Source organism: Uloborus diversus, chromosome 9, assembly GCF_026930045.1.
Source record: "Uloborus diversus isolate 005 chromosome 9, Udiv.v.3.1, whole genome shotgun sequence".
Taxonomy (NCBI): domain Eukaryota; kingdom Metazoa; phylum Arthropoda; class Arachnida; order Araneae; family Uloboridae; genus Uloborus; species Uloborus diversus.
Genome location: NC_072739.1, coordinates 6323288 through 6347734, shown reverse-complemented (window position 1 = coordinate 6347734; position 24447 = coordinate 6323288). Strand labels below are relative to the sequence as shown.

At 32.2% G+C, this 24447-nt stretch overlaps 1 protein-coding gene across 1 annotated transcript in view; it reads left to right on the top strand.

The window, feature by feature from the left end:
* Positions 1 to 24447, top strand: part of LOC129230700 (ATP-binding cassette sub-family F member 3-like) — a 64535-nt gene that overhangs the window by 3201 nt on the left and 36887 nt on the right. Inside the window, 4 exon segments of the mRNA XM_054865119.1 lie at positions 8944 to 9091; positions 11284 to 11422; positions 16995 to 17083; positions 18422 to 18556. Coding sequence (XP_054721094.1) covers positions 8944 to 9091; positions 11284 to 11422; positions 16995 to 17083; positions 18422 to 18556 — 511 coding nt within the window.

The following is a 24447-nucleotide window of genomic DNA, read 5'->3' as shown; positions in this document are numbered from 1 at the left end:
AAATTTAAAAAAAAATAATTAATTTCGGTGACGAAATGAAACGTAATATAAGGTGAGGTAATGATCCTACTTGTAACAAGATTTGTCTTAAAAAGTTTCGTAGATTTTATTTCATTTCTGAATGAAATAATCACTTTTTATTAGAGACGTACCGAGTACTCGGTAACTACTCGGTACTCGGCCAATTTGCCGAGACTCGGTACTCAGCCCAATTTTGATCAGATACTCGGCCAATACCGAGTAGTTGCAAAAAATTGAATATCGTCCAAGACAGATATTAAAATTTATAAAAAAGCGCAAGCATATATAATTTTCTGCAATCATTTTACAAGTCAAATTTAAATTTTGAGAATAATGAAGTTTGTAATGCTTCAATGCAATTAGTCTTTATTTTAATGTCCCCAAAGTTAATAAAACTTATTTATTAAAAATTGTGCAAAAAAAGTAAGTGTAGAAAATATGGAATTTTTATATTAAAAATGGATTTTCGCTACAAAAAAAAATTAGTTATAAGAAATATAAAAATACCTTCGCTTAAAAAATAAATGGAAATAAAACAATGTTAAAAGCATAGTGCAGACACGTGTTTTGGCATTACAAGGAATTCCTTTTTCAATGCATAAAATGTGAGCTCGTGGATTTAAAGCCATCCGCCAAAAGTCGGATTCTTCTGTCGAATGTCTTTACATTCTTTAGCTCACATTTTATGCACTGAAAAAGACGTTCCTTGTAACGCAGAAACACGTGTGTGCAGTGTTCCTGCACATTTGCTTTTAAAAATTATTTATGTTTGGCGGACTAGAACTAAAATAGATTGGTATAATTTGTTTTAATTCCAACTTGATTAATCATACCTTTTATTTATTTATTTTTAATTTTAAAAATAATTTTTTTGTAAAATTTTTGACATAAACAAAATTTTTTAAATAATGCGTAATTAAATTTCAGCAGGAATTTAGTTTTAAAAACTGTTATATGGACAAGGAGGTCTATACAACTATTCCAATAAGTTCAAAATTCATCACATGTGTGTCGGTGGTTCCTCTTAAAACATAATTGGTACTTGGTAACTCGGCCGAGTAGTGAAAGGCCGAGTACTCGGTACTCGGCCGAGTAATGAAAGGCCAGTACTCGGTACTCGGCCAAAGTGCTACTCGGTACGTCTCTACTTTTTATTGATTTCTGAAAAGTTGCATTAGTATGCCCTTTCTGAAATAATCGATTCAACTGTCCCCATCGTCCTTGCCTTTTATCCACACCTGACTTTAGTTATAACTCAACCATTTATATTATCTGGCATTTAACACTGCACCATCCAAGTTTGTTTTGAGATTGTTCCAGGAAAAATAATTGCAAGGAGCAACTGAAGCTTTACAATAGAGGTTTAAATCGATTTCAATTTCGAAATAAAGTTTCAAATTGTGCTTGATATTTGAAAAACAATGTATTTATACAAAAAATTGTACAATGCTCCCAAAATATATTTTACTCTCAGAAAAAAATTTTATGCTACAAAAATTTAAGAAACTTTCGTTTAGCAACTGAATTTAAAATGAGTTAATGGCAGGGTTGGCAAAAACCCGTTTTTTTTAAAAAAAGCCCACGAGTCAGGGTTTTTTAAAATAAAACCCAACTAAAGCTGGGTTTTTTAAAAGGAATATGGGTTTCTTTGTCTTTTTTTAGGTCTTTGTCTTTTTTTAGTCAAATCTTGATCCTACTTGTAACAAGATTTGTCTTAAAAAGTTTCGTAGATTTTATTTCATTTCTGAATGAAATAATCACTTTTTATTAGAGACGTACCGAGTACTCGGTAACTACTCGGTACTCGGCCAATTTGCCGAGACTCGGTACTCAGCCCAATTTTGATCAGATACTCGGCCAATACCGAGTAGTTGCAAAAAATTGAATATCGTCCAAGACAGATATTAAAATTTATAAAAAAGCGCAAGCATATATAATTTTCTGCAATCATTTTACAAGTCAAATTTAAATTTTGAGAATAATGAAGTTTGTAATGCTTCAATGCAATTAGTCTTTATTTTAATGTCCCCAAAGTTAATAAAACTTATTTATTAAAAATTGTGCAAAAAAAGTAAGTGTAGAAAATATGGAATTTTTATATTAAAAATGGATTTTCGCTACAAACAAAAATTAGTTATAAGAAATATAAAAATACCTTCGCTTAAAAAATAAATGGAAATAAAACAATGTTAAAAGCATAGTGCAGACACGTGTTTTGGCATTACAAGGAATTCCTTTTTCAATGCATAAAATGTGAGCTCGTGGATTTAAAGCCATCCGCCAAAAGTCGGATTCTTCTGTCGAATGTCTTTACATTCTTTAGCTCACATTTTATGCACTGAAAAAGACGTTCCTTGTAACGCAGAAACACGTGTGTGCAGTGTTCCTGCACATTTGCTTTTAAAAATTATTTATGTTTGGCGGACTAGAACTAAAATAGATTGGTATAATTTGTTTTAATTCCAACTTGATTAATCATACCTTTTATTTATTTATTTTTAATTTTAAAAATAATTTTTTTGTAAAATTTTTGACATAAACAAAATTTTTTAAATATTGCGTAATTAAATTTCAGCAGGAATTTAGTTTTAAAAACTGTTATATGGACAAGGAGGTCTATACAACTATTCCAATAAGTTCAAAATTCATCACATGTGTGTCGGTGGTTCCTCTTAAAACATAATTGGTACTTGGTAACTCGGCCGAGTAGTGAAAGGCCGAGTACTCGGTACTCGGCCGAGTAATGAAAGGCCGAGTACTCGGTACTCGGCCAAAGTGCTACTCGGTACGTCTCTACTTTTTATTGATTTCTGAAAAGTTGCATTAGTATGCCCTTTCTGAAATAATCGATTCAACTGTCCCCATCGTCCTTGCCTTTTATCCACACCTGACTTTAGTTATAACTCAACCATTTATATTATCTGGCATTTAACACTGCACCATCCAAGTTTGTTTTGAGATTGTTCCAGGAAAAATAATTGCAAGGAGCAACTGAAGCTTTACAATAGAGGTTTAAATCGATTTCAATTTCGAAATAAAGTTTCAAATTGTGCTTGATATTTGAAAAACAATGTATTTATACAAAAAATTGTACAATGCTCCCAAAATATATTTTACTCTCAGAAAAAAATTTTATGCTACAAAAATTTAAGAAACTTTCGTTTAGCAACTGAATTTAAAATGAGTTAATGGCAGGGTTGGCAAAAACCCGTTTTTTTTAAAAAAAGCCCACGAGTCAGGGTTTTTTAAAATAAAACCCAACTAAAGCTGGGTTTTTTAAAAGGAATATGGGTTTCTTTGTCTTTTTTTAGGGAAAATGTGGGGTACTTGTAGCATATTGTAGCGAAAGTATATGAACAAAGCACAAAAATTGTCTTGGGGTAAAAAAAGCTGGAAAATTCAGCGTTTTCTGAAGAAAAAAGTAAAGAAAGAAGACGAAACCAAAGAATGGTGAAGTTTCAGATTTTTCAGTTTCCATGATTATCAACAGTTAAGGCAAAGTTACTTCTCGAGTGATAAAATCTATTGTTCGTTTGTAATTACTACTTTTTTTTTGCGTTTTACTTTATTGTATTTCATTTTGTTATGCAAAACTACTGTAGACCCTGAAGTAGTTTAAATCCCTTTTTACTGAATTCCAGCTTAATCAAGACATTTCTTTGAACTTTATGTTGCCTGTTTTTCTATTTCTGTGTACAGAGTAAGAAATATTAAACTTTTTCGTAAGATAATGAAAATACTGTACATCCTATGCTGTATTCTGTCCGACCGTTTGTGAAACCTGTTAATTTCTAAAAAATATACCTTGTTTATTCGGGATTTATGACTTGTTGGTTTGCAGAAAATAATTCACATGAAAGCCTTTTAGCTAGAGTAGGTAGTTTCCTCTGTACAATCTACAAATATTGAGAAAATCGGACATGACAGGACTTAGTCAAGATAATTTAAGTTATTTATTGACCAGTTAAAGAAAAAAGTTATATATATTTATTTAAAATCTTTGAAGTATTTTTTTAATGCTGTTAAGAAATACTATTAAAGTTCAAAATTCATTTTTTATGTCCATTGTCTGTGGTGAGGAACAAATAAAAAAGAAGTTTAAATTGTGAAAGTTTTAAAATTAATTAATTTTTTAAAAAACTTCTCGGAAAATTTTAAAAAATCCAAAAGTGGGCTAAATAATGGGTTTTTTTAAATGGGTTTTTTCAAAAAAACCCATTGGGTCCAATCCAGCCAACCCTGGTTAATGGATGGGTCATATCATCCAGCTGTATCGGCTTTGGGATCGTTTGGAATAAAGAGATAAATGCAAATTGTTTTCATCCATAATCCATATGTTTTTTTTTCACATCATTCTGTTTCAAATATTACTTATTTTTCATTTGTTTTTCAAATTATTATTATTATTGTTTTACCCTTTTCTTTGCGAAGTGCAAATTTAACCCAAAAAGAAAATTTTGGTGGAGTTGGCGAATAAAACGTGGGCAATTGAGGAAGTGAGAAGCAAAGGGATGTAAGTGGCAAAATTAAAAATTTGGAGATAACCAGTACACATGGTAGGTGAACCTCTCCTCTGTCTTTGGGCAAGATATGGTACTAGTAGCCCTGGTTAAGGGCTGTTATACAGCATGATTGAGAAAAAAAAACCTCAATGAAAGCCTACCTAGGATGTTATCTTTAAATGCGCTTTACTCAAAACTTGAAAATGTCCACTTACATCCCTTTACTTCTCACTGCCTCGATTGTTCTTTTTTTTCATTCTCTCCTTTTGTTTTAAGTTTCCTCACCATATAGTGAATGGGCCATATCAATGGCTTTGCTAAGGAGGGGGGGGCAGTCTGCCCTGGGTGTCGCCCCTCTGGAGGGGGGGGGGGGGCTACACCGAAAATAAAATTGCAAGTTTTTGAAAAATATAAAGCTGAAATGCATTTTTAAGGCAACAAATTTGAAAATTTTCCCAGGTTGGGGGGGGGGGGGAGCATATTGGCCGTTCCCAAGCGGTAATTCTGTAAGCCACGAATTCCAATGTCGTAGGTCATGACGTGCTAAATCTTTCGTGAACACTAGATGCCACCACTATTTTATTGTTTATTTCATGAAACAAAACTTATATTTTTGTTGAGAAATTCAGTTTAGCTTTGTTTTTAGTGTGTGAAAAGAAGATATTAAAAGTAATCAGTCAGTGCACCTATTGACGTGTAATTAACCAATTAATTAAGAAATAAAATAGCTTAAAACTTCATAGCTAATACAATTACTATCTTCTTTTTTAAGTAAAAAAATAAAAATCTTAATGTTGAAATTCAAGAGAAAATGATCTATGATACCTTATGATGTGTCGATAGGTTTTATGACTGTGTACAACATATATATAATGCTCAAAAGTTTACTTTTCATGTTAAAAATTTAAATTGCCTCTCTTTTTTTTTTTTAGTAATTTAACATGAAATGAAAATGATTATTTTTTTGAAAAAAAATTCTGTTCTGTTTCATTCAAATAATCATGCTTTTAATTCTCCCCCCCCCCCCCCAGTTCTTATACAGTAAACTCCCGATTATCCGCGGAATTGGGTGGCACAAGTGCCGCGGATAATAAAAATCGCGGATAACCGCAAAAAGACTAAAAAGGGGGACAAATCAGGTAAAAATTGTCCTATCTCAAATTCTTAACTGTATTGATGCATAACACTTTCTGCAAACAGTGAAAATATATATAGAGTACGGTACAAATGCTTGGATTTTTGCACAACCGAACTTAACATCAATAACAAACAAGTGTATGTACGATGAAGAACGCACAAAAGTAATAATAATAATAAAATTAAATTAAATCAATCAAGCAAAAACAATTGAGTGTACATTTACAATTTTTCAAAAAAAAAAAACAGCCACTGGTATTCACTTTTTACTGCGAAAATACATGTTCGTGATTGTTGATTGATTCGCGGATAATCCGCCCCGCGGATAAACCGCTCGCGGATAATCGGGAGTCTACTGTATTATCAAAATTAAAAACCAAATTATGGTTCAATGTTTCTGATTATGAGCTCAAAAATAATTTCAAGAAAAGATCATCCTTACCCTTATCAACTTAATATAAATAAATAAAAAGGCAAATTGAGAACCAGAAACTGGTATTGGAATGTAAACTACTAACCAGGCTGGTCTTATTCATGCAATCTGCCAGACAGCCTGGTTATCCCACCCAGAGGCTGCTGTTTTGTCCTTGTTATCAGACTTAGATAAAATGAAAAGCTTTCTGCGAACACAAATCTTAACTGGAAAATTTTCTGCAAATAACTATTTTGCCTTATTCACGCTTTTATACAAAAATATAAAAAGGGGGGGGGGAGGGAACTTTATTTTTATTTATTTATTTATTTATTTTAAAACAGCATATAGTTTATGCTTACTTTTCACTAACTGAAGAAAACTGCTTAAACTATTATTTTTTGCTCAATATCAATCACATGATCATTATTATTACTTTCATTTTACAGTGAAAAAGTTCATGTAGATCTGATAAAACATGAGCTACCTGCTTTTTACTTGAAAATTTTATGAAGATATTTGATTTTGTACACAAAACAACAAAACTACTTATTTGTTTGAAATTAAGTATTTCTGCAAAAATAAATACTGTATTTTCTGCATGTTATCTGTTAAAAAAGTTTTTAATTAGTGCTCCCCCCCCCCTCTTTCTACGCCAACGCATTTGAACTCAATTTACAGCGGGAGTGATCGTTCCGTAGTCTGTAAAGTTGTTTATTTTATGTACTTGAATTTTCCCCTTACGCGATCCAGGCTGTGTAAAATAAAAAACTATACAGTCATAGTAGGAGCGGTCTCGACTTGATTTGCAATTGTTGACTCCTTTGTCTTTTAAGTAATTAGCGTACTATAATCGCGATTTCAAGAAGAAATAATTATTTTTTAGATTAATTTTGCATAAGATTTAGAAGAAACAGAAATAAAATGTGGGGTTTTTTTTAAAAAAAAAATCTTTTTTTTTTAAATTAACGTTAGTAGTGAAAAATAAATTTCTGCAGAGCCAAAAATTTTCTGCGAACGCCGTTCGCGCGTTCGTCTATATTATGCAAGACTGCCTTGTTATGAACTCATCAGTGTGGAACAGCCAATAACCATGCTGGAGGCAAATGTCCTCTTATTGAAGCTCAGAGTACCAACAGACTGGCAGTTAAATTAAATTTAGAAAACCAGCGAGAAACCCCAGCAATGGTGTTCTTTGGTATTAAGGAGTAAGTTACTGCCTTAAGCCAGAGCTAAGGCAGAACTACAGTTAAACCTCTTGTTAAAACCGTCCCTCAAAAAGCAACCACAGTCGTAATTCACCAAGAAAGATTATTTTAAAAAAGTTGTGTATAGAAATGTAATACAAATTCTCTCATTAAATTGCCACCCCGCTGTCCAGTACTGGACAACACCGCAGTCTCTGGATGAGATAACTGGGCTGTTGGTATATTGCATGTAGCACTCTTTCGAGATTTTTTTTATGAAAGCTGCTGAAGGATTTCATAAACATTTATTAATAAACATATTATATATACATTTAATTGAAAGTAACTTGCCTTTGTATAGTAATTGTCAATTTAGCAGTGCATCCTGTATGCTTTGAAGGACCATCCCCAGAAACTCTTCTGTCTGTCCTATGCACACAGCGATAGCTGATTTTGTATTTATTAAATCTCCCTGATTTCGAATATGTTGTTGCAACAAGCCACGTACTTTTTGTATCTTCACTGTATTGCTGTACAGCAGTTCTGTGTATAAAATTAAGAAGCATATTTAAGTTAAATCTGTATAAGCCATTCAAAAGAGAAATCAATTCAATTTCTATTAAACACAAATACAATCTAAAAAATCTTTAACCTAGAAAGGCCCAACATAGCAATTAAGTAAAGAACATGCAAGTACTGGTGAAAAAAACAACAAAACTTAAAGGACAAACTAAACAGAAAATTAATTTTAAAAAATGCTGCAAAACATGGGTAAATAAAACTAAGGGTGAATGTGTCCCCCCCTCCCCCCAAAAGGAAGCGATCACATCCCACCACCAAAAAAAAAAGAATCATTGTCATATATATATATATATATGTGTGTGTGTGTGTGGGTGTGTGTTTTGCAAAAAAATAAAAAAAATAAACTAGAAAGCCTATTGGAGTACTTTTGTAAAAGAGCTGTTCTGACTTACATTTTCACACTATATATATACTCCCCCGCCACTCCCCGAATACTGCATATAATGTTATCTAATTGATTTGTATCAATTAGATTGTTGATTAAATTATTAATTACAACGTTAAACCTATAGGCACATGGATTGTCACATTTTTTTTTAAAATTCCAATAACCTAAATTGGCTGTTCTGTCCCTTTAATAACATTTTTTTTTTCGGTATTATCCGCAATTAAATTAAGAAAAAAAATTTAAAAACTTACATTTGCAGCATTTTTATCAGTGATTTCTTTTACTCTGAAAGCTAAATTTTCATTTTGATCGTTTGTAATATTAATATTTGAATAAGTAAAGCCGGATGGTTAGCTATCCATGGTTAAAACTTCAAAAGACATAAGACAGTTTTGAAAAGAGCGCAAAAAAAAATGATGAAAAAAGTAGTGGCGCCATCTATCGAGCACGGAAGAAACTAAGCCGTCTTACAAAACATAGCGTGGCTTACAGAATTATTGCTTGGGAACGGCCAATATGCAGGGGGGAGGGATGCAAAAAAAAAAGTTACTGCCCTGGGTGTCACCCATGCTAGGTACGCCACTGCCTATATTATGGTCTGGGTGCTGGTAGCTATATCAGATTTTAAAAATTTAGATGAAATTAATTTTGTTCTTTTTTTTTTTTTTGTTTAAATTTGTAAGATTTCATTTTTTATGTATTTTTGCTTTACAGGTGTTTTGGATGAAAACAAAAGTGAATTTGAATCATCAGAGCATATTTATGAAGCTATTGGTGACATGCTTCACGAAGTTGCTGGTGATAGCAAAGATGAAAATGAAATAAAAGATATATGTTCTCAGCTGCTAAAAGCATTAAAAATGTTGAGTATATCTGTTACTATTTAGCTTTTTGCAATGATAAATTACAGCGAAACCTTGTTAAGTCGTTACTCAAGGGATACATTTTTTTTTTGACCACTTATGCAGAGTATGACTTAGGTCGAGTGGGGAAATTAAAGAAAGAGGAAAAAATAAGAGCCTTAAAAATCTGAAAAACAATATAAGATATTGTTTTTCAAAAAATTAGAAAAGAGTATAAATGAGGTAAAAAATGCTCGTTATAGTTACCATGTTTTATTTTCTATTACTTTGGTACATTAAAATAATCCATCAATATTGATTGATGAAGTTGTTGCTACAAGTAAAACCCCTCCTAACGGACACCCCTCTTATTGTGGACAATTTTTAATTCCCTGATTCCAAGGCAAATAACATTATCAAACCCCTGTCCGGCAGACACCTCTCTATTGTGGACAAAAAATTTGTCCCGTTAGTGTCCGCATTAGAGGGTTTTTACTGTAACTGGAAAAAACTATCTTTTCTAACATATTTAAAGCTTTAAAACCTGCATCTGTTATACCTTGAATGGATGTTAAATACTGATGAACTTTCTCCAGGTTGGATTTTGTCTGTCTTGCTGGGTGAAGTTGGATTCATATTCTCAGCATTGCTATCTGCACTTGAGCTGCGCGATGCATCACAAGAAGCCGGTGTGTGTCCCATGTCTTTAAACTGGTTTAAAATTTTTCCTTAAACCAATGCATCGATACAGTACCGACTACAAATCAAAGCACCAATGTACAGACACAGCAGGGGTGTTTGTGATCCGATTTTGGGTGGCCATTTCCGAAAATTTTGGGCTGACAACACATACTAAAACTGAAAAATTAAAGTTAAAAAAAGATTTTTTTTTCAATAATTTTCCTGATTTTTGTATGCATTTTAGAAGAGTTTTTAGGGTGAGGGGAGGGGGGATCGAGTTTCCTTACAAGTTTTAGAAGATTTCAGTGTCTTCAGAAAATTTTTGCTTGAGTGTGCTATTGTTCTTCAGACACTGGTCTACCTTAGTTGTCGTTTAAATCCCTATTTTTTCACACCAACGTTAAACTAGCAGCTTGTCAAGTCACTCTGACTCAAAAACGAAGGTTGAAGGGTTAGTTATTTTAAACTTTTCAAACAAACGGTATTGGAAGTATCATAAGTCAAGAAAGACCTTCACTTAGCTCTCAAAGCATGCAAGAGATGCAATTTTCTGAGCTCTTGATGAAAAATGTATTGATGAACAAAGTTTATTGTATAATCAGTCACCAAAAAAAAAGGGCAAAGTTTAAAGTGCAAAATAGTAACAAAAACTGCCGACATGTATTTTGATGTTACAAGCAGTAGCATCACTTGCATACCCCCAACCCCAAAAAAGAAAACTATTTTATCGCATGTTTTAGCCTTTCAATGTTTTGTGTAAAATGATGTTCATACATTTTTCCAGTAACAATTTACTTTGATTTTTGGGTGTAGCGAAGGTTTAAGTTAAAAAACAATTATAAATTGCAGCTCCATTTTAATGCAAAATTTTCCCTATTTATGTAATTGCCTCCTCCCTGCAATATTAAGCACCATTTCTGTTGAATTTGATAGATTAAATGTAATTTTAGATATTTTGGTGGGAATTTTCAGAATCGAAGTATTTATATTTTTTTATGAACTCAGAAAGAGTATTGTTTGGTTTTCTCATTGTTTACAATCTTTTTTTCTTCATTAAAATATGCAATTTTGCTGTGAATATGCCTAAGTCAGGCACAGGGCTATTCCGCGTAAAAGGTTCATTTTCCCCTGCACATGGCGCCTCATATATTTCATTAAAAATAATACTTTAAAACATTAATGAACATTTTTTTTCTGCTTAACAAATTACAAACTTTTTTGTGCAAAAAAATTTTTCATTACCCTTCAAAGTTATTACTTTTTAATGAAATATAAGAACCGTCAGGTGCGGGACAAAGAGTTGACTTTTCCGTGGAATGGCCCACAGTAAGAACAGAAGTGTGGCATGAGAGAAAACATGCAGATGAAGCTCAGTTTTCAGTTGAAGTTTTCAGAATGTAAAAAAAAAAAAGTTCCACTTTGTGTGTCTTGGTGACGTGCAATTTTGTTTTTAAATTTAAGGTTTATTGTGTACTTCTGATTTGAAATTCGGTATGTCCCAATGAATTTCATTAATTTTCATCTGTTTCAGGGTGGATGATGATGATGAGGATTCAAAAGATCATAAAATTCTCAGTGCTCCAGTGTGCCTTGGTAGTTTGGCAGAGAATTTTGAAAATGAAGCTGAAGAAGTTACTAGCATATGGCTGAAGCAAAGAGAATCATGTTCAGTGAGTTATATCACTCAGTGTTTAAATTTTAATTTATGGTTTTTTTAAAAATATTTTCAATTGGTCTCTTAATGTACAGTAGAACTTTGATTAACCAAGCTAATTGGGACCGGTAGTGCCTCGGATGTGGGGAATCTCGGTTAATAGAAACTTTGCATAAAAAAACCTGTCAGGATCTCAAAGTTTTAAAAAGTGTTAAGTCAAATACAATAGAATGTGTTTCAAAGATAAAAATGACGGTGCAAAAAGCAATGTTTTACAGTTAAAAAACTAAAATAGAAAATAACTTCCAGTATAAGCAATAAATAAATACCTTTGTGCCGAGAAAATAACAGGAAATATCCAACGTTGTTTAGCACAAATAAACAGATTTCAGAATACACGTGTTTCGAGGTTTCAAGGAACCCCCTTTTTCAATTCAAAGGTGTGAGCTTCTAGATGTAAAGACGCCCAGTAAATAGAAGCTCACACCTTTGAATTGAAAAAGGGGGTTCCTTGAAACCTCGAAACACGTGTATTCAGAAATCTGTTTATTTGTGCTAAACAACGTTGGATATTTCCTGTTATTAACTTCCAGTAAGTTTTTAAAAAATTCATTTTTTTATTTATTTTTTATTTTACAATGCCAAGTTAAATATTAAAAAATGCATTTAAAGAAACAAATTTCTAGGAAATATACTTATTTTCAAATTGAAAACTCTTCATTTAATATTAAATTGAAAGTCCTTTCAAAAAATGCTTGATTATCGGCTAAGTTAACAAGAACCTCGGTTAATCGAAGCTTGGTCAATCAAGGTTCTACTGTATTACATTCTGAAGTTTCTAGGTTGTAACAACTAGTGATGTGCCCGATATCCGAGGAAAAATAAAGATCTGTTTGCATATCTGTTTTACATTTTCGGATCTGAAATGGATCTTTTAGTCCTAAATGTACAGTAGAACTTTGATTAACCAAGCTAATTGGGACCGGTAGTGCCTCGGATGTGGGGAATCTCGGTTAATAGAAACTTTGCATAAAAAAACCTGTCAGGATCTCAAAGTTTTAAAAAGTGTTAAGTCAAATACAATAGAATGTGTTTCAAAGATAAAAATGACGGTGCAAAAAGCAATGTTTTACAGTTAAAAAACTAAAATAGAAAATAACTTCCAGTATAAGCAATAAATAAATACCTTTGTGCCGAGAAAATAACAGGAAATATCCAACGTTGTTTAGCACAAATAAACAGATTTCAGAATACACGTGTTTCGAGGTTTCAAGGAACCCCCTTTTTCAATTCAAAGGTGTGAGCTTCTAGATGTAAAGACGCCCAGTAAATAGAAGCTCACACCTTTGAATTGAAAAAGGGGGTTCCTTGAAACCTCGAAACACGTGTATTCAGAAATCTGTTTATTTGTGCTAAACAACGTTGGATATTTCCTGTTATTAACTTCCAGTAAGTTTTTAAAAAATTCATTTTTTTATTTATTTTTTATTTTACAATGCCAAGTTAAATATTAAAAAATGCATTTAAAGAAACAAATTTCTAGGAAATATACTTATTTTCAAATTGAAAACTCTTCATTTAATATTAAATTGAAAGTCCTTTCAAAAAATGCTTGATTATCGGCTAAGTTAACAAGAACCTCGGTTAATCGAAGCTTGGTCAATCAAGGTTCTACTGTATTACATTCTGAAGTTTCTAGGTTGTAACAACTAGTGATGTGCCCGATATCCGAGGAAAAATAAAGATCTGTTTGCATATCTGTTTTACATTTTCGGATCTGAAATGGATCTTTTAGTCCTAAATGTACAGTAGAACTTTGATTAACCAAGCTAATTGGGACCGGTAGTGCCTCGGATGTGGGGAATCTCGGTTAATAGAAACTTTGCATAAAAAAACCTGTCAGGATCTCAAAGTTTTAAAAAGTGTTAAGTCAAATACAATAGAATGTGTTTCAAAGATAAAAATGACGGTGCAAAAAGCAATGTTTTACAGTTAAAAAACTAAAATAGAAAATAACTTCCAGTAAGTTTAAAAAAAATTCATTTTTTTTAATTTTTACAATGCCAAGTTAAATATTGAAAGATGCATTTAAAGAAACAAACTTCTAGGAAATATATACTTATTTTCAAATTGAAAACTCTTCATTTCATATTAAATTGAAAGTCTTTTCAAAAAATGCTTGATTATCGGCTAAGTTAACAAAAACCTCGGTTAATCAAAGCTTGGTCAATCAAGGTTCTACTGTATTACATTCTGAAGTTTCTGGGTTGTAACAACTAGTGATGTGCCCGATATCCGAGAAAGAATAAAGATCTGTTTGCATATCCGTTTTACATTTTCGGATCTGAAATGGATCTTTTAGTCCTAAATGTTATTACATACTTGAAATTCTACGCATGGATAGTTATAAAATACTAGCTGTACCCGACGCGCGTTGCTACGCCAACAAAAAAAAAACATCATTATACTGATTTTCATGACAATCGGTTGAACGGAATCGGAAGAAGTTGCTACTCTGCAGTGCCACCTGGTGGCGAGGGGCTTCAATGAGCATATTATGCACCTTCTCCGTGGAAAAATACATATATATAGCAATTTTCATAATAATCGGTCCAGGTATCAAGTGAAGTCGTGACTATACTCAAATTTTGTACTCACGCAGTTTGCAAGATCAATCGCTAAAAATATCAAATAGAAAAAGTTTTAAATCCCCCCGTTGCATGAAAAGCCATAAAACAATAAAGAAAGAATTTATTTGTTCAAACTCAAGAAAACAGCCAACTTCTTATCAATGAGATCTTTCACGCGAATTAATTTCTGCAGCCGATAATTTTATTCGTATTTATCCAATGGATTGTGACTTAAATTGGAATAAAAAAGGAACTATCGATCGGATTTTTTTTTCGAACTGGTCTATAAACATTCCCAGTACCAAAAATAACAAACGGTGAAAGTTTCAGCCAAATCTGCCGGGTAGTTTTTGAGTTCATGGATGACATACAGAAAAACATTCATTTTTATATATATAGACTATTAAATTCTATTTAAATTAGTTTTTGTTTCGTATAAAAATTCAGTATCATTTCAGCACTTTAAACTTAATTAGTCAATTTTCATTGATTTGAGGATTGTATTATTTCTCACTTTGGCTCTTTTAGGCATTCTTTGAAAACAGTGAGACTAAATGTTCTGTTTACAGTCAGGGCCCAATTAACCTCTGAAGGTAGGGGAAGCTAAGTCTCATTTTGGGGCCCCCACCTTTTGTTTTCAGTACATATTTTCTAAAAATTCTACGCACAATGAAACAAAACTCATTATAATGCTATGTGTATTATTTCTAAAAATGGCCAAGCAGACTTCCAGTTAAAGTTTATCCCCCCCCCCTCCCCAAACATATTGAACTTTTGTACAGTACATACTTTTGTACTCCTATTTGCAGCAGATAAGGGTGGTTAGTTGTTGTTTCAGATTTATCACTTCATAAAATTTATCAAGTGTGATAAAAGTATATTGGTTTATTAAGCGTGAAAAAAGTTGGGGTGAATTCCATAGAGGAAAATAGCTTGCTACCACTTTTTATGAACTGTGCCCTCACTGTTTAAAATTCTGCCGAAATTTTTATTTAGCGAATCCTAATGTTTGAATACTTTTAACAATACATTCCAAAGCAGAAACTGAAATTTTAAAGTCATTTTTGGGCCCCCTGTTAATTCTGAGGGGAAGCTCAAGCTTCCTGAGCCTTTTGGGTAATCAGGGCCCTGTTTACAGTCTGAAAAGGTGTTTCTACTATGTAATCTTATCTTATATCTTTAAACGAGCAATTCTTGTGGGTATATATATATTTCTTATCTCGGAATTGGCTCTAACGATTTGGATGAAGTTTTGGATTTAATTGTAGTTTTGCATTCTAAGTTCATCTACATCAGTGTTTTTTCTGTAAAAACGCAATTTTTTACAAAAAACAGTTTTTGAATATAAAGTCAAATTGAGTTAAGCCTTGAAGTCAACTGTGAGTTGAGGCATCAGGCAGACGATTTGCAACCATAACAATGAAAATTTGTCTCTTCTCGCATTAAAATTTTGTACTTGCTTAGGGTTGCCAGGCTTGGCTGATATTGGCCACTTTGGCTAATTTCAAACACACTTGGCTGAAAACAAATTCAAAAGCATTATGTAAGTCAATGTAAGGCTTTTTTTCTTTTTTAAGTGAAACTATTGCTTGACCATCCTATTTTATTTTATTTTATTTATTTATTTTCTTTTTACACTTCAAATAGTATAACATGTTTTTTAAATCATGCATCTAAATTTTATTTCGAGGAAGTGTATGTCTTGAGATTGTTTATGTTTTGTTAAGACAGTTGTTATCATTTGTTGGAATGGTTTGTGGATCATCAGTTTTGATGGATATCATGCTGTATGTAGCATTTTCTGGCGTAAAAACTAAAAGTACTTATTAAAAAAGAAAATCTCGATTGGGATAAAATCATGAAATGCATTATAGTATGAAAGGAAGCCTTCGGTTTAAAACCGATTTCACCATAGCAAAACTAAGTTCAAAATATTTTAATTACTGACAAGAAATTTGTATAGTGGAAACAAACGTAACAGATAGTTTAAAGCAAAATGTTGATTTAATTACATTCAGAATCTTCTTTGTTTGGTACTTTAGTGTTATAAGAAGGTCGAGTACCTAATATTTCGTTAACGTGAAGCTTTTCAAGTATATTTGGAAAAGTATTGAACCTTAAAAAAACACAATTCGACAAAAAATAATTCTTTTAAAGCCGAGCGAGGCTCGGTCGTCCAGGTACTTTCTTTTATAAGAGCAAGTCTGGAGGAATAGGTCTGCGCTGCCTTTATGCGAAATAAAATCCAAAAAAGTGCTTCTAGCTCCTCCAGTTGATGTTGCCGCTTTAGGCTGTTGCTAATACATCTACTGAGCAAGCCCAAAATAATTTGTCATATTTTATTTCGGTATAAATGCAGCATTGTGTCCCATTCCTACCGACTCTCCCCTACTCTTTTTGGATCTTCTTTTGCGAATAAATCATATTCGTAGTGTTGTTCTCACTATAGATGGATTTTTTTCAAAGAAGTTGCGCCTTTACACTTACAGGAACATCTTCCCTCAAAAATTTTGTGCTCGGGCCAAGGTTAAATTGGGTAAAAAAGTTTAGGTCTGTATTTGTATTCGCAGATCTCGAGACGGATGATCCATATCCGCGGATCTACATTATGAATGATCCGGCATATCACTACAGGGCTGTATACTTCAAAAAAATAGGGAAGGGGGGGGGGGAGAAAGAAAAAAATGTCATTGCTTTAGTGATGTGAGATTTTTTACACTCCAAAGCAGCAAAATAATTCTAATAAATAAAAATAAGACTTCCAACTCTTGTTGACTCTCTTATGCTCGATCATTACCTGTTTGGCCTGAAGAAAAATATATGGAGTCACAGTACAATTTTGTAAAAGGTAAAATAACTATATTAGAATTTAAAATTTTGCTGGAGTGTAAGACACTTACTTCACTTCACCAGTTAAGGGTCAAAGTTAATGTGAGATTGTCCTTTAAATATTTGTAGGTTGTTGATCAAAGGAAACTTGAGAAGGCTGAAGCTAAGTTAAAGTCTAAGCAAGAGAGAAGAGACTGCATTGAAAAACCAATCAGCAGGTAAAATTTCCCTGATATCCTTTATGTTTCCAAAAAAAACAAAAAACAAAAAAAAAACATGCATTACATTACATTTGTTACATTACGTTTAAAAGCAGCACAGCTCCCACATTAATATAGTTTTCTAGGGCAAAAGAACTTCTGTGCTTCCATGTACAATATTATTCCTGGAGAAACAATTTCACCAAAAAGTATAGGATTCATTACAAAAATACAATGTATGCAGTTTGACTATCAACGGTCTTTGCTTTAATTTGTGTCTATGGGACTATTTTAGATATGGTGATTATTTTTCATTCTTTTACTGCAGTAGTATAAGTTTGGGACTCCTCAGTATTTATGAAGCACATTAGAGATAAAAATTTGAAAACTTTGTTAGTGGCCACGGTCCAGTTGATACAAAATGCTTAGTAGCTTCCTAACAGTTTATTATCTAAAGATTTACTAGATAGATTTTTGGTTTTCTTTGATTAAAATCTTAAATTAAAGACTATAGTAAGTTTGTGCAATTTTGCAAGATATTAAAATGATTCTATTTCTAGTATTTCCTATTATATATAAAGTCTACACTGCCTTGGAGAGGTAGAGTGGAGTATCTACATTTTTTTTTTTTTGCAATTTTTGTTATCAGTTGTACTTGTGTACAAGCTTTCCTATTTGGTTACCCCTGAAAAAGAAAAACAATTCCCTGTTCGATTACGTTCAATGAGCGCGACCGGTTAGTTAATCACATGACAGCTAATGATCATGTGCTACAATCAACCAATCACCTGCTTCGAATGGTAACCAGTGCGGTAACCGGTTGATCATAGAACGCTGCGGTTAGTAACCAGTTACTTACCTGTCGACCGGTGGGGTTCGTCGAACGCAAGGTATGTATGGAATCCAAAACATGTTTCTTCAGATATCTCAAAAACTCATTCATGCAGATACTGCGCTTTACCATCCCACGACAGTGTAGAAACGGAATCTAATAATTCATTATCTTGACCACATCGTTTTAGTCTCTGAATAAAAAAAAGTAGCAATTGAAAAATAAATTGTCTGTTTTGGAGATTTTTTTCACTAATCAGAATTAATGTTCATCAAACATGATAGAAATTATTTATTCTGGAGGGTATAAATACATCTATAGTTGAGACAAATCTAACCTGGCAGATTCGTAATACTGTGATTAAGATATGCACAGCCTTCACAATACTGACAGGTTATCTTTCCTCCAACTATACTTTATATGGCTTTTAATTGCGTGAATTTTAATAAATGCAAGAATTGTATTAATTTTATGATTTAAGTTTATATACACATTTTTTTTTTCTAAATTTTAATTTCTTGTAGTAGTGGGCCTATTATCAATAAAGAAGCTACAGCTGTTCAAGCAAGCAGCAAAAAAGAGTCTAAGATGGACTCAAAAGGCTCCAATAAAAGCATGGATATCAAAATTGAAAATTTTGATATAGCTTTTGGAGACAAGTATGTATATATTTTGTATTGAATACAATATTTCAACAGAGTAAATTTGCATGCTTTACTGAAAGAGGTAATTTTATTTATGCTTCTGCTTAATTTATGAGCTTTCCAATTCTTCAATGTTCATTAAACACCGGGGTTTCCGCTAGGGTCGCATTTTTCGCCAAATGTGAAAACACAATCTAAATTACGAAAATGAAGCAAGGTAGTTTTGCTTTTATGCTAAAAAAGAAAAAAATGATACACAATCAAAGAGCAAGCGAACATGGCCATAATGAACTTGATCTTATTATTAATCTTAGCTGACATGTTTAAGCTATCATCATGTTTAAGAACACTTTGTCTTAATAAGCATTATGTTTCTCCCCAATAATTGCATTACTGACATTTTAAAAATCAAACTTGGGTCCTCTCAATGCTGACTGCTGAGTATGATTCTAAACTTTTTATTTAAAATTTTTAGCTGCTGTATATTTATTTTTCTAAAGATGTCATGGCTGAATTTTGAATTTCGCTTTCATCTGGGAATGAAACAAATATAGTCATTGAAAAAGATATGTAAATGTATTTATTAACCTTCGACATTTTAGCATTTTGCTTAAGCTTTTTTCCCCAATTTTAGCTTTTTTGATGGAGAATGTTTGAACTCAGCTTGCACCCTGTTAAATACTCATTATATTTTGTCAGTTTGAGTGTTATTGTGAAATCATGTTTCAAGTTTTTTATATGCTCAATTTATCCTCTGAAAATTAATAAAGTATTGGTTGTAGAAATCATTGTGGAGGCTTTGAAGGTTAATACATATAAAGTTTTTTACTTATAAATTCTTAAATTTTACTGCAAGTTTCATTACATACTATTAAGGTGGTGGAAAGTGCAGTTCTGCTGCTAAATCCGTGCATTTTACTTCCTTTCTTATTCCATGCAATTTCTTCTTCTTTCATGTATTTGATTGTTTATGTGTGGTGCTTAAGTGTTAAAAACTTAAAACTATCCCAGAACTGTGTCCTACTATTGAGATGAAATTCTTACTTTTCCTAATTTTTAGCTTGCATCTCTTTCAGCAGACCTTAAAAATTTGCTGTAATTTCAAGATTATTTCATTTATGAATTAAATTCATATAAAAGTATAAGGAATATTATGGGGAAAATAAAGGAATCAGTTTAAACTTTTTTGTTGTAAGCATACAATTTTGTCCTATTTTTTAAATACAGTTAAACTCGCTTACAACGAGTGCAAAGGGACCGCAATATTTACTCATAAAACTGAGTGCTTGTAAAAAACGAGGTTGAAAAAAATCATAAAAATTCATCATAGTTACTTTTTTTTCTTTTTAATCACTGTTCCAAATTACAAAAAGTGCTGTCATCGCTTGTTCTCAGACTTTATGATTTATCAGTAACTTCATTAACTTTGGAATGTTAAAGGCAGTTTACGAAAGCAGTCTAAGTTGAGCTGTAAATCAATAGAAATTTTATGAATCGCAAAAATATTTCTCCCTTTGAGCAGGGTTTGCTCATTAAAAGCAAGTTATGCTCCCATAGACTTAACATTGTACCAACCGAGTATTTCTGATTTCCTCGCTAAATCCGGGTTCTCGGTATAAGCGAGTTCGACTGTATATTATTAGCATTTTTTTTATTCTTTTGCAAAACTCTGTGCTGGCAAATTGACAACATGAAATTTCCTTTTAATTGTGTCCTAATTTTTATGTGAAAATACCTGTCTTACGTTTTCTTCTTTTCACCAAAAATATCATACTTTTTTGCTACCAAAATCTGCTATTATCCCTGTTATCCTCACAGAATAAAAACCACAAGAGAAATCCAATGAGGTTGACCATCTGAAATCTTAGTTTTTCTGGGGTTTGGCCAGAGGAAATTTGGGTCCATTAACGGACCATTCACAAAAATAAGATAGATCAAAATGGACCCTTCACAAAATTCTAATCAACAAAAACGGATCTTTCACAAATTATTTATTGTAAAAGCAAATCTGAAATCAAAATAATGGCTAATTTTTGAAAAGAAATGTCAGCATATTTCTATGATGCTCACATTTCTGTGAGGCTTATGCACTGTGCAAGCAATTAATCACCAAAACTTAAATTAGTTGTTTTTGTAACTTAACTTGCTTCTTTTATCACAGCAGAATCAAAATAGCCAGAAATGATGTTGTTTTTATAGATTTCTCCGGAAAATGTTATAACCTGCAGCTTGATATTGCTGCCTCAGCACCTTTCTTCCTGCTCTCAATCTGAGCAATAATAACATATATCAGCAAATTGAATTGAACTTGCTAACGGAATAGCTATACTGCCAATAGCTATACTGCCGTGCTAAGCACAGATGTGGTATCTGCAGTAGAGCTCAAAATGAGAAATTGATGATTAAAGTTTTACAACTCGTTTCTTTGATTTATGACTTAATTAAATGCTCAACTTGCGGTAGTTGTTTCGTAAATAACTTATCTAAAAACCGTAAGAGAGTATTTTTGTAAAAATCTTAATTTAAAATTAATAAATGTAGTTACGACAAATTTTCTTTTCAAAACCTTTCCATATATTAAGCTATTTGCACCGTAAGTGACAATGACTAGGCATTTTTAGGGGTATCTGCACAGATACGACAAAAATAGCTTAGTAAAACGTGCTCAATGTATCATTAAATAATACTGAAAACATCTGCTTTCTTTGAACTTAGCTGTTTCGCTTTATTTGGTAATACAAATCTAACAGAATCTATCTTCTGAAAGATACCATTTTCAAAACTCCGGACAGTTAAAACTGTAATCCATAGCAATTTTCTGTTTTTTATATTCAAAGAATGTGTTTTTTTAATAGTAATTTATTTTCTAGATTCATTTTTACCGAGCATGAAGATAATTTTGGCAGCAGACAATACTTAAATAAAAATATTACTAGCCGTAGAATAAAATGCGTTTTGTTTTTGCATGAAAGAATTAGTGAATATTTTACATGCATTTCATCTTTAGAATTCGCATTTTAAATAACCATTTAAATAGAAAAAGCTGAATATTTACTTTAACAATTATGCAAAGTTGTATTAGTTTTTATTATCAATCTGTATCAACTATTCAACGGTAAACTAATTTTAATATTCTGTGTTACAATAAACTGCTACATTATTAAATTTGCTGCTTTACTAAGGTATAAAAGTCGTATCTACAAATTACTACGGAAAAAAGTGGTAACTGCGCAGATACCACATTAAAGGCTTAGTATTTGTCACTTACGTTCAAATTGCCTTAGCAAACTAAGCAAATTTGCAGTTACGACTTTTTTTCTTAAAGCTTTTTTTAATATTTCGCGTTTACAAATCGCCAAAAAGCTTGAGATTTAGGTAAATTAAATTACTAACGACCACCTGGTGACAATAACTCAATTTTGATAATATGTGCAGATACCACATCTGTGCTTAGCATGGCAGTATAGGGTGGGGAAGAAATGTGATCACTTCAGATACTGTTACCAGCTATAAAATTAACATGAACGCTGGGGGGCGGCATTTCAGCATTTCATTTGGGGGGTCGAGTTTCTCAAATATGTTTTATCACAGTTCGGTACCAAACAGATATTAGCCAACAGGAAGTGTCATAAAATCGGTTTAATATGAATAAAAATTAGTGTTTAGAATCAATTAAAATTTTGATTCATTTTCTAATAAGTTATCATACAAAACATCTCGATACTAAAGATTTTATACCTTTTTGGAAAAGTTTTATTGCATAATTTTTGGAATTCGGAAGAGCAGGGAATCGTGTTACTAATCTACCAGTGCTCAGTGTCATGCTGTTGCCCATTGTGCTTCGAAAATAATTCTCTGACCTCCTGAGACATAAAAAAATCTTTCTCTACTAGCTGAGCTGATTGGAATAGTTAAAAAATAATTGAAGTAACAAAGTTATGTATGAAAACACTTTTTATATCTTGCTCTTCAAAACCACCCAGGCAACTTCAAAAATTGTGAGGGGCTTAATTTTTCATCATTGAATAATCTAGTCTCATCGGTGCTCTCAGTTTCAATGAGATATCATCTGCCTCCAGCTCTGTTATTCACAATTTCAGACTGATGAGTCCATAACAAGGATGAAACTGCAGTCTCTGGATGTGATAACTGGTCTGTTGGTATATTGCTTGTAATTTTTCTTGCCTCATGCTAAAAATTTTACTCATAATTGAAACATTTTATGTTTCGTTTTCAAAATCCAATCCAGAGCCAACCATTACAGAAAAATAATTATCATCAAATTTTGTGTTAATTTCATTCGAAACTGAATCTATTACAACAAACAAAATATTCAAAAATCACATCGTCATGTGGATTTTTGTCACATTTTTTTTTCCGCCTTTTTAAAATTGGCTTGGACGAAGAATTTTTTTGAAAAGTTTCACGTTTGACTGAAATATACATCTATGTAAAATCTCTTTTCAGTTTCAATTGTAGATTGAACTATGGTAGTATGGTGCACAGATCAATTGTAGATTGAACTGTGGCTTGAATAGTCCGAAAATAAAGGGTAGCAGATTGAAGATGTTTTGATAGAGAAAAGCATTTTTCAAAAATTTCTTCAATACAAACAAATTAAACAAAAATTCAAACAAAGTCATACATGCTGAAGGGCATGAGCTTTTTCACCATTGGGAAAGAATCTTTTTGCAATAATTCTTCGAGGTGTCAAATCACTGCTTTGAAGTTATAGAGAAATGTTTTAATGGTTTTAACTCTTGAAGACTATCTTGTGTCACTCCGAGATTTCATAATTACATAATTATAGAGCCCCATAAAAGGTATTTGTCAATATATTTTTTTTTTAATTCAATAATCACATGCATTTTTAAGAAGTTTCTATGAAAGCATATAATGTATTGAGCTGCTGAAACGTGTTTCTAGCAGAAGAAAGCAATGAACACTCATTAAATAAATATACAACTTAAAAACTGAGCATAAAAGTGAATGTAAAATATCGAGGAATTTTCTTGTGAAAACCATGCAGCCACACCACTTTGAACGGGCCTCTTTTATTGGACATACCATCATTGCACTGGGCACACAAGTATGAAATATTTAGCCTATATGAGGAAATGTCTTCTTTAGTTAAAATTAACCATGGTTCTCTATCAGTTTTCTATGTTCTGAAAAGGCAGGAAAATACTTCATGAATTTCTAAGTCATCATCCAAATAACGAAAAATACTTTTTCTATTCTGGGAATGTATCGAGTTTCATCAAATAATTACTGAGAGCGAGCGAGATTTTTTAAAAATAAACATTGATTTCCGACTTACAAAAATTGAATTCATCCATTTTTTATCATTCTGCTCAAAAAATGTGGGGGTGCGACTGCCCCCTCTTGACCCCCCCCCCCATTTGCCGCCCCTGTGAACGGTAAATAACCTCTAGTGTTAAGCTTTTTACATGGACTTAGTTGGAATAAAATCCTAACATTTTACCAGCTTGGAAATTTTTGCTCCTTTATGATGTTTTAACATGTTTTAATGTTATCTTGATAAGAAATATTAGTTTTGAACTTTTGATGCTAACAAGGGTGCTTGTATACCGGTTATAAACCGGAATTCTTGTATTTTTTCCGGTGTCAAGCCTGGGATTGTCTGTTATGCTACATCTCCCCACCTCCTTTCTTTTTTCCTTTCTTACTCCAAATTTTTGGCGATATGTCAGTGGTTTTTTGTAATATTCAGCATGTACACCTTTTAAAATGTAATTCTAAACTTCTTTTATTTAAATAAACTCTTTTATTTGCCGTTTTTTACTTTTAATGCTTTCATTTTGAAAAAACCTGATCTCTTTGCATCTGGCATGACAATCGAATCTTACTCATTTTTCATGCTAACTAAGTTTTGTTAGGAGGCA